Source organism: Drosophila eugracilis, unplaced genomic scaffold (assembly GCF_018153835.1).
Source record: "Drosophila eugracilis isolate 14026-0451.02 unplaced genomic scaffold, ASM1815383v1 contig_764, whole genome shotgun sequence".
NCBI classification, from domain to species: domain Eukaryota; kingdom Metazoa; phylum Arthropoda; class Insecta; order Diptera; family Drosophilidae; genus Drosophila; species Drosophila eugracilis.
Window position 1 is genome coordinate 1 of NW_024573661.1, and position 11,322 is coordinate 11,322.

Sequence of the window (11,322 nt, forward strand, 5' to 3'; positions counted from 1 at the left end):
CATCCAAGTAGGCCGTTATCGATAGAATGATTCAACAGTGGCAAATCGCCACGGAAGCGGGTGCAAGCTTAAGCTGCATACAAAAAAATTTTTAATCAATTTTACAAAGGTCATAAAACTATTTTTTTTCCGAACTTTCAGTTGACCTTGACTGAGCTAGTAGTTGCCCATCCTGTTCCACATTGCAAGTCAATTTAATTGGAAGCGGTCGCAAACAGTTTGCTGGCGGATTAGCATCCAAGTAGGCTGTTAACGATAGCTTTTATAGAACAATTCGACGCTGGCAAATCGCCAAGGACGGTGGCTTAGGGGGGGTTAAGGCGAATCCCCAAGAATCCAGCAGCATTGGAAGGGATGGGATCATGGGATCGAGTCCCCCGAGAAAGATCAACACACACACATAAAAATATACGGATGAGCATCCAAGTAGGCTGGTATCGATAGAACAATTCGACGATAGAAAAAAAAGGATGAGCATCCAAGTAGGCACTCAGAGCATAGGAACATACCGAGCATCATCAGCATTATCAGCATCAGCGGAAACAAGATGAACATAAATTAAATTATTTATTAATTAATTTTTTTTCTATTTTCTAGCGGATAAAATAGAAAAAATTCTTTTAACTTTCCTATTTGGCAAACGATGACTAGAAATGTTGAATGCTAATACGGCTTACGAGGTAAAGAGCGAATTAACATTTTTAGGATTAGAAATATGTTAAATAATGAATTCTCTATTGACATAGATGTCGAAACATTATACGAAATTAAAATAACATTTTATATATGCATCTCTTTATCTAGATCAGGGGTGCTCAACGCCTATGTTCTGAGTGCTTATTTGCTTTTGTAAATGATCTCTGGATGTGGGCTTGTTCGCCCATAAGCTTTGAGTGCACGCGGAGCTACACCACTAACAGTTTTTCGTTTTCGTCTTTTCACCTCATTCCGTCGCCAAACGCAATATATGTAATTTGTTCTTGTTTCTTCCTGGAATATCTTCGACCGCGTGCTCTGGAATTTATTATTTATACCTTTTGTTTGCAATTTAGAGCATATTTCGCATTTGGCGGGTCAGTAAAATGAGTGATGATTATTTTTTTCTCTCAGTGCCCAGCTCTAAACCAACACAAAAAAAATGTGAAAATGGTTGAGAACTCTACTATAAACAAATTAAATGCTTGGTAGTGGTATTGGAAAAACCAAAATGTTGTGGTGTAAAACTCTGCTAACAGTTTAAATAGTTTGTTACTCTTTCACACACAGGTAAAAGTGTTATACTTTTTGAAACTTTGTTTGAAGCTTGAATGGTTTTCTAAAACTACCATTTAGCGTTTTAAGGGTTAAACCCTAAAGAATTAATAATATAACACTTTATTGTCATAGAAAACACAGAATTGGCGGAACGCGTTACAAATGAACCTTGAAAATTCATTATGAAAGTAAGGAGAACGTTTGGAGCTTGGAAATGATTTGTATTTGGCTCTAGAATGTTTCTTCGATCGTTGAATATCGTTCTTTTAAGCTTAACATTTATATTATTAACAACCCTTTGCGAAACAGAAGAAATTGAAGAGGATAAACCCAAGGAAGTTATCTACTCAAATTCCATTCGCGCTCTATCAGAGCTTCGGGAGATTGAAAATTCCTATTTAGAGCATTTGGCCAGCTATGTTAGCTCTCTGAGTAAAAAGGTTGAAAATCTTCGCACGTATGGCTTTTAACAGCATTCTCCTAATATTAATAATGTATATACTATTTATTTATTTCATTATTAGGTTCATTGACAGCGTAACTGGTCGAAATCTGAACAGCAAAACGGATCCTATTCAATATGTGTCGAATCCCCTGAATTCCTTTGGCCTTGTCAGAAGATCTCATGAAGATTGGCCCAAGTTTATTGCATATACTAAAATTTTCGAAAATCTTACAGGTACAAATAATAATTTATCGAGCTGATTATGTGTCTATATAAAAAATCATCATAACCCCCACAGTTGAGAATGAGGAGTTGCAAAAACTTGTAAATCGTACTCCCAGCGCAGATGATATGCGTGAGGCACTCTTGGGAATGCATAGGATAGAGCACTTTTATGACCTCAAATCTTCGGACATGGCCAATGGTCTTTTGGCAGGCGAACTACTGGGGTAAGAAGACTAATTGACTTAGTGACTATCAGCTAAATTAGATAACCTTTTAGGACCCGAATGACAGTTCCCGATTGCGTGGCTTTAGCTGACTTTATGTACAACCAATCAGAGTTTAGACGGTCTGCAGAGTGGTATCGACTAGCTTTGAGTGCTTTGAATGAGCTTCAGAATAGCACAGCCATTCCATTCCACATACCAAATCCAGACGACCTCCGGAAAAAGTTCATTATGAGTAGACTTCAAGAAGGCAAGTATGAGAACTGGATACACTCTAAAGATACTATTTATTTATCAATAAAATAATTATGTATTAGGTTCCATTAACAACTTAAGTGACTATCTGATGGAACTAACCCAAGATCGTGAGATTCCTCTGATCCATTTAAGGCCAAATCCCACTCCAACTGCCATTGAACGAGGCTGCAGGGGGGAATTCCCACCAGGACCTCAATTAGTGTGCCGCTATAATAGCACCACAACGCCATTTATGCGGATAGCTCCTCTCAAGGAGGAGGAGATCAGCAGAAACCCGATGATTTGGCTATATCACGACGTGATCTATGACAGCGAGATCGCTCAACTGACGAATATGACCCGCAAAGAGATGACACAGGGAACTACAAATAATTATACCACTTCAGGGCAGGTAAGTCGACTTTTTCACGTCAAAGTTACCGACGACGATGGTGGAAAATTAGACAAAACTTTGGTAAATCGCATGGCGGATATATCGGGCCTCGATGTTGGCAATTCAACTTCTTTGGCCAGAATAAATTATGGCCTTGGAAGTTATTTCCCCGAGCATAGCGACTACGTGGACATCAAAAATCATCCGGCAAGTAATCTGTATCTTTTTTAATGTTCATATATAATAAATCAATATCCTATAATCTCTTACTTAGGAATTCACCGAGGAAGGTGATCGGCTTATGACGTTTTTGTTCTATGTAAGTATCTCTTTACTACTTACATGAAACATAATAAAGTGTTGGAAATCGTCTTTCTTATGTTGCTTTTAAATAACACACTTTTAATCAGTGTATATCTGAACTTTGTACCTTTCCCAGTTGACCGATGTTCCAGTGGGCGGTTCTACTATTTTTCCGGCAGCAGAACTAGCTATCCAGCCGAAAAAGGGTTCCGCCCTCTTCTGGTACAATCTTCACAACGATGGCGAACCGAATCCTTTGACCAGGCATGCTGTTTGTCCCATGATTATGGGCAACCGTTGGGGTTAGTTCCTTCGAAGATATCAAGATATCAGTTACTGTAAATAATAACTAATTTTCAGTTCTGGTCAAGAGCATGTTAAACTATGAGCAGATGTTCACGAAGCCCTGCTACAAGTAGAAGGTTCTAAGGATATGTGTATTAAAACCATTATATTTTTTAAAGCTAAGTTTTAATGGTTACTTCAAATGGCAAATGATACTGCGATAAGCTTAAGTTGTGTCTATATAGCGGCATTAACGGTTATGAGCTGAATCCTCAGTGAGATTCCGATCGGTGTAGTTAAAATACTTCCTAAGTTCTTAGCAAATCGATTAAAAGTTCTAGCCAGCTAATGATGAGCCACAATATGAGCCAAATGACTGGCTAGGTCATTATTATAAGTTTCAGTTCAATGGTTCTTTTAGCCTCATTAGATATCGCCTTCCCTCTTCCCATTCGCATTCGATGTCTTACTGGGCGGTACATAAAACCACCAGGCGCACGTGAAGAAGACCACGGAACCCAGCTTGCAGATCAGCGCCAAAAGCCACATATAGCTGTAGATATCATAATTAAATATTAATATAAATAAAAAAAATAAGACAAGGAGCAATCTAACCGGCTGATGTAGAAATTATCGTAGACGAGACAAGCTCCTCCAGCATCTTTGTCGCAGGACTCTTGCCACAAAATGCACGACTCGTCGATCAGGGCTCCGAATATCAATGGGGCGGGTATAGTGCCCAGCAGACGCACCTTTATCCACTGCAGGCCCAAAGCAAACGAACGCTGATCATCCTTAACACATCTGCGAATAAGATGTAGACAAAGATTAGATTATAAGCCTTATTAACAATTAACAGTAACAGAGCTCAAAGAGCAATCACCTTAGAGTCGCTGACAACGCAGGCATCGTGGCGAGGAATGTGAAAACCATCAAGATGAAGCAGAGAACCACAAAGAGTGGCAGTGTTTGGCATGTGGACTCACACTTCAGGTTGGTGGCATCTCCCAAGGATGGACTGCCCTCGTCCACCCAGCCAACGCTTTCGATGCAGCTGCAATTATAATAGCGCTTCAGGCTATCCTCGTGCCTCTCCTGGGCACATCCTGCGAAGCACGGACTGTAGTACATGACACCATTGACACCACAGATTGGATCGTAGTTCGTGTGACTGCAGCCGCAGTTGGTGTTGCATTCCGCCTTCAAAGCAGGAGGATCGCTCCTGGCTTTGAAGTTGTATCCTGTTGTGACGCCAGCGAACTTTGGATTAGGACAAGACACCAAGAAGCAGATGGTGAAAAGAGCCGCCACCACGGTGACCAGCAGGCACATCTTGATGATTCCTCTGCAGGCCAGGTTCCACTTCTTAACCAAAAAGCCGCCAAGGAAGGTGCCACCGCCGCCCGCCGGAACCGTGATCAATCCCATCACCAGGGCCGAGTACATGGGCGAAATGCTAAACTGGTTTTCTATCTGCTTGGGCAGGAAAGCAGCAAATCCAGCTATCACTAGACCCTCAGTTGCACCGGCCAGGTTCAAGAAGAAGAATGTGGGATTCCCCAGCAGACTAAGCACTGCCTGGGGAAGTTGAGCAAGTCCCTTGGTTACTTCGTTGGGTTCGCCCTCCTCCGTTACTGTTGCGTGCGCTTCGGAAACTCTCTCCAGCTGCAGCTTTTCTGCCCCGGGAAGCAATTTCGGATAACCGAAAATAGGAAGGGCTATTAGGAGGCACATAGCAGCGGCGAAAATGAAACCCAACCACCAGGCTCCGATCCACACCTTACTGTCGCTGGTCAGGCTGAGTCTGTAAGGAGTAAAGTCGGTTAATTGACTTAAGGAATATATTTCGGATATTATTCGATTAATTTTATTAATTCTTCATATCTTGTTGCTCTGCTTGTTAGGATCCTTGGCATTCCCACCTTGGTATTGCTCTAAAACTAAAACAAAATCTTCGTTCATTTAAAAACCTAATTTATAATGTTTTAGTGTCGTTCGTATCTCAATTATGTTTTCTCTGATTTTCACCACTTTTCCAGCTTCCCAAATGAACTTGAATGGAAATTTATATTTTCCGCTGAATTAACGCTTTCAGCAGTGGCTACAAAAGGTCGCCAAAAGAATTTGTTTAGCCCTAACCACTCGTAAACATGAACAAAATCATAAACAAAATTTTCATGTTCTCGACATAATTTACGAACTGTGAGGGAGGGGGTGTGAAGTTGGGCAGACATAATATGACTTATGGCATCACCTTGACAATAAGCCTTGCGGTTGTATCCGGGCGGATTCGGATGCAGATGGCTTTATGCTGTGAAACGCGGCAGTCCTTGTGACTCCAACCTGCCGGACCACCGCCCCACCAGGTGGAGGTGAATCAAACAAATGCTCATTCTCATTCGCACCTTATTTCCTCGTTGTCAGCGGGAATGTTGTTTTATTACTCTCTGGAGATATTTACACGGCGAGGTGCTTTGTGGCATTTGCCGTTGCTGGGTAACAAATAAGCTCCGCAGCATTTCGCCCTCACCTCTCCTTCCTTCTCCTTTTACCACCCACGTCCCTGCCTCTGCCACTGCCACGCCACCTGTGTTAAAGTCACCTGCTCTTTATCTCCATCAGCACTCACTCATTTACCCGACGGCACTAAGTCCCGCGATTAATAACAATCATAGCCAGCTTATCAGATGCACTTACTGGACTGGGTCCACGCTCATCCAATCCGTGTAGATGAGCAGCAGTTGTCCTCCGAAGACGTAGCCAATCGCAGGTCCAACGGTGGCCATGGTGTAATAAATTCCTGGGAAAACAAACTCCTCTATTAAAGTTAAATATCTAACACAGTGCTAGCAATGAAATTTGTCAAGAAGTCATAGGAAATATCATTATCACACAGCTACATCATTTTAGCATGTGAAAAGTTTTCAACTTTTACCCTTCATTAACAGTGCGTTTCATAAATATAACTATTTTCAAGAAAATTAAAAGAAAATTCGTCAAAAATGTTTTAGAAAAAAGATATCGTTTGGGACAATTAAAGCTTAAAGTAATTTCCAAGGATTGCGCCTTTATTTATTTATCTTTGAAACGCACCGTGCCATCACCTCGTTGAGCTGGAATAGACCAAATAGCTCCAAGTGTAGCCAAACTCCCAGGAAGAAGCGAATTTCAATTGTCTCAATGCCAGACAGCGATATCCAAAGAGGCAGAGGCCGAGGCTGGACGGGTTTGATAATTTCACTGTCGTCTTTGGATGGCACGATAAACCTAACTAAGAGGCAATAAATTTCTGCTGCCGCTGGCTCTGCCTCAGACCCGCGTCTCAACTGAGTCAGCAACAATCTGGCTCTTTAAAATTGGGTCAACAGGGGGAAGGAAGCCGGGCTGACAAGGATTGGGATCGGAGCGGCTTGGGGCGCAAACAGTAAATAGTATTTACTCCCTTTGTAGACGACGTCGTTTGCCAATAAGGCGAATAAAAATAAATATTCATGTGTGAGAGCAACTAGCAGATACTTTGATATCGTATCAGGACCAATCCCCCCAAAGAGGGGAGTGCGGGTATTTGTGCATACTTCATTTGTTGTGCGACTGCGGCAGACAAAAGTTTTTGCGCGTCTTATCAACGGCTGCGTCGTTTGCAACTTACCCAAGTAAACAGATGACATCTTCTTTGAGACGTTCTCATCGATATAAGTGACGCCCAGTGTGAAGAGGGGCGAGGCACCGGCTCCGTGGAGCAGTTGGGCCGCCAGGAAGAGCCACACCGTCCAGGTTAGATTCTCTCCCTCGCCCTCCCCGGACCCGTTCAGCTCGCAGGCGGTCTGCAAGGAAATGTGAATTAATCGGAAGATATCTCCATGACAGTCTCTAAATCCTTTTACCATTGTTTGGCTGGAGTTAGGTTGCAATCCCGATAGCTCACACACATTCGCCTCAGCAATGGTGGCCCGATAGTTGCCAACCAGGAAGTTTGGTAATAGGAAAACCAGCGATCCCAGGCCCATCACGATCAACCCAATGGCTATGAAGCGGGGCTTGGAGGCTCCCTTGCGACCGCCGAAATAGGTAACCGGAACCAGGCAAGCAAACGAAGCCAAGTCGTAACCACTGGCCACCAAACCCATCTGCCGGGAGCGGAGTCCGAAACGACGCTCAATCGTGGATATGGAGACATTGATTAGACCGTTTACTATGAGACCTGAAAGGAAAAGAGGTTATAAAAGAGGTTTACAGTGTAATAGTAGTAAATTGCTTAGCTTAGGACATCGAAGACTTCTTTTATTAAGAAGGATATTAAACTAATCTTTAATTCGTTTAGTGTAGCATACTTCTCAGCATAAATTAATTTGATAATTTGGTTAACTTATAAACGCAAATCTAAGTCTAATATTACCACTTTGTGGAAAAATAAACTTATTCTTGGTAGAACTTTTGATTCTTAAGCGATTTCTGCTCTGAGTTACCTCTTCCCCCTTCCCTTTAAGCCCCCTGCTCCACGGATCATCCCTCAGCCCGTGGTCATAACACCGGGTAACACCGTCAACAGATTGTCATACAATACTAGACTACGGAAAGGAAGGGAGAGGGTAGCGGAAGATAATGGAGGAGGAGTGCAAAGGGGCGGGTCATAAATTAAATATCTGTACGACAAATTGATTTTGAGAGCTTAGGCGAATTTTCTATCATAAATAAATATCTGTTAGTTCTGGGTCCGCCCTTCACAACCTACGAACCATTGTCGCTTGGAATATTTCCTTTTTTCTACAACGAATTCAATTTATTTCTCAATAACCGCTCGACAGAAGACCTCTCCTGGTCATCTTTGGCTAAAAAGGTGATAGGAAGCGGGGAGGAAACTTTGTAAAAAAAAATCTACGACCAGCGGGAGGGGACACTTACAAGTCATTTACCCCACTAAGTGCAATAATTTAATAAATCCTGAAGGAAACCTTGAGACGGGGGTGTTCATACTGTGAAGTGGGAGTGAGTATGTGACCTTTTGGCTGAAGCGTAGTGTGAAGTGAAGTGTATTGGATACGTGACAATCTACCATTTTGCATGTGCATCGATTGCAATTCGTCCTGTTCGGGATATATAGAGAAGGAAGCCTAATTAGCAGAGAAGCTGTCTGGAATTTAATAGATTTAATAAATATAAAACTGAAGTGGCTAACTTATTATCTTATTTAATCAATATATTGCTATATTGATAGATAGAGATTCCCCAAGCTATCCAAAGATCACAGCTAACACATGGTCGCATATTCAGAATCACTCCCATTTCCAATTTACGAATATGAGTTATTTGGCCGAATTACTCATTTCCATAGAAAGATGCTGAGTTCAGGGCAATAAAAACAACAATAAACCATTTGAACTGGATGTGGATGCACAACGACAGCGGAACGCGGCAATCCAAAATTGTTGCGGATGATTTATGTTAATGCCGTGTCAACTGATTAATATTTTCGGTCACGTGCCGCTTCATCCGCATCCGTAAGCCGAGCCACGGGCGGGCAGACCAACTTCCAACCGGAAGTGTTCTCACGTCTAGGGTCACTCGGAGGCCAGTACAACAATCCAACCGGGAGCCAAGTGCAACAGATGCCAGCAGGCCATTCGAGCTGCAAGAACTGCATGGGCATGGGCTCAGTTTGCTTACAGCACACGGCCAAGGCATAAATACTGGGCAGTCAGCCTGCTAGAGATGTCCACGTGAATCACTCCTATGTCGATCGTGGCAAATTAATTATATACTTTTTATTCCGTCTAATCCCTTATCAAGATGAATCTAATTAATTTTTGATCAGAGGCTATAAAAGAAACATCTTAGGAGTGTTTGACGATCTTCTACTATTTCATTATAGTGAATATTTACAAAATTTTAATAAAATTAACCATTATACCTGATAAAAATCTCCACAAAGTGATTACCTTAGTATTCTTTTCTTCTATGTGAACTTAATATTTGTTCTAAATAAAATTAAACGAATTTAATTTCGTTAGTGTAGTCTAAAAAATGAGCCTCACGAAGGCATCTCAGCCTCCGCTGGCACTTATCCAAAAATTCTAAAGCTGAGTGCACTCCTCCGGATACCATCCAATCGCTGGAACACAGCCTAATCCCATGGAACAGGCATCAACGTGTCGTCAGCTTCGTGAAATTGGCGAATTTTAATTAACCGCTTGAACCCATTTGGAGTGGGTTACTGAGGCTGAAACTGAGCCGTAGCCATGGGCACCAGCAGCAGTTCGGCTCAGCCAGGGATCTAGAGTTGGGTAAACAGCGATTAACATTGTTTTGATTTATGCCGCTGCCCTCTCGCACACCGGGTTCTGGATTCCGGTATAACGCCTATGACAACGTCAAGGGGCTGAGGTCCTTAAAACCCATATCCAAACCCCTCGGAAATCGCTGGCTAAACTGGGCCCCTTTACACTTCAACAAGCCTTTCAAACTATTCAAAGTGCGGTGATTTTTTGAGGTTAATGCATCCTCGGGCTACAGCGTCATCCGTTCCCTCGTCACCCGCTGCTCCGGGCAGATATTAATTTTTAATTCGCTTCTATTCACTGGAGCTCCGGCCGGTCTCACCTCCTTCCTTGCCAGCACCTTGGTCAAATTCTTATCTGTTGCACACAGTCCTGCCAGCCGACGCTGGGAATGCCCAGGATGCTAATGAAGCAATGCGGATGTCCCCTTCGCCTTCGCCATTGCATTGTCTTAGCCAACTCGAGACTCCTCGGTTACAGGCTCGCTAAAAGTTGGCTTGGCAAAAGTTTGTCTTGTAATCAAGAAAAATATGGCCATGTTGATTCAACCTGCTTGGCAAATATTATTTAAAGCCCTTAAACCGAAGGATAATTTGCATTTATAAGATATAAATAGATATAAAAAGGAAAAACATAATTTGAAAACTAATTTTTAAATTTTCTATTTGAGTAAGAAATGAATTTTTCAAGTTTTATTTTATATTTTAGTAATGGCTCTTCTGCATAATTAATGGCCTATTAGTTGGCTTTTATGAAATACTAATATATAACATAATCTCTAAAAAATAATGGCATTTATTATTGTTGTTTTTCTTAAATAAATAGTAAAGTAAACCTCTCACTCTCAATTTCACTATTCAAGTCAGATCGGACAACTAATTTTAAGTATTTTATGACTGGACATTAGGCTAAAATGATAATGTTTAATTTTCACAATAATTAACATTTCTGAATAAATTGATTTTTTCACTATTTATATATCAAGTGTTCAGTTACTAAAATCGTTAGTAAAATCGTTTTAGATAATAATTGGATTACCCACCTCATTGGCAAATTTATATACGAAAAATGAAATGGAATATTCAAAACAAACAAGAAAAATTATATACTTCACTGGATTTATAAACATTTTTCTGACTCGGATTAAAAGATAAACAACGGAATTCAAACCTTAAAACGAGTGTGGGTGGAAAATTCGCGAGACGAACCATTTAACGGAATTAAGTAAGTAATTCGGAACGAGGAATATCACCTTGGAGAGCACCGCCCCAGCAGAGCCAGAAGAGAGCCCACTTGGCGGTGCAGAAGCGTTGAAGCCACGGCGGATTCCATCCACACCATCCAAGTCGGTGGTTATCCTCTTTCGTATCTGCTCCTGAAGAGGAGCTTCCAACCCGACTGGATCGGGCACTATTATTGTTGTTCACATTGGCGCACTTGGGTGCCACGGCAGTGTTCGAGTTGTCGAGCTCAATATTGGCTTCAGACATGGTTTCACTTTCTTGGTCCGCACAAAAAATCAGCGATGCAAGTGCCACTGCGATCCGCACCGAACGACGGCCGGAAAATGACTGAGCTCAGATATTCAAACCGCCGCGGACAGAAGCTCAGCCCGAGTTTTCTGTTAAGGACTCGGCGCCAACAGGGCTCTGTTAAAGGAAACCAACCCCCTGCTGTGCT

General features: G+C 41.9%; 2 protein-coding genes across 2 annotated transcripts; one reads left to right on the forward strand and one right to left on the reverse strand.

Annotated features, from left to right (window-relative positions):
* The first annotated feature begins 1,490 nt into the window (after nucleotides 1-1,490).
* Nucleotides 1,491-3,540, forward strand: LOC108106866 (prolyl 4-hydroxylase subunit alpha-2). Its single transcript, XM_017214110.1, has 8 exons — nucleotides 1,491-1,711; nucleotides 1,779-1,933; nucleotides 1,998-2,148; nucleotides 2,202-2,398; nucleotides 2,466-2,986; nucleotides 3,054-3,098; nucleotides 3,219-3,384; nucleotides 3,443-3,540. Exons 1-8 carry the CDS (start codon nucleotides 1,491-1,493, stop codon nucleotides 3,499-3,501), a joined length of 1,515 nt encoding a protein of 504 aa, XP_017069599.1. The 3' UTR covers nucleotides 3,502-3,540.
* Nucleotides 3,541-3,551: 11 nt separating this feature from the next.
* On the reverse strand, nucleotides 3,552-11,191 carry LOC108106865 (solute carrier organic anion transporter family member 4A1). Its single transcript, XM_017214109.2, has 7 exons — nucleotides 10,895-11,191; nucleotides 7,252-7,568; nucleotides 7,017-7,191; nucleotides 6,065-6,167; nucleotides 4,251-5,171; nucleotides 3,983-4,171; nucleotides 3,552-3,920 (listed from the first exon to the last, which is right to left on the reverse strand). The coding sequence occupies exons 1-7, from the start codon at nucleotides 11,130-11,132 to the stop codon at nucleotides 3,794-3,796; spliced, it is 2,070 nt and encodes a 689-aa protein (XP_017069598.2). The 5' UTR covers nucleotides 11,133-11,191; the 3' UTR covers nucleotides 3,552-3,793.
* Between the last annotated feature and the right edge of the window lie 131 nt (nucleotides 11,192-11,322).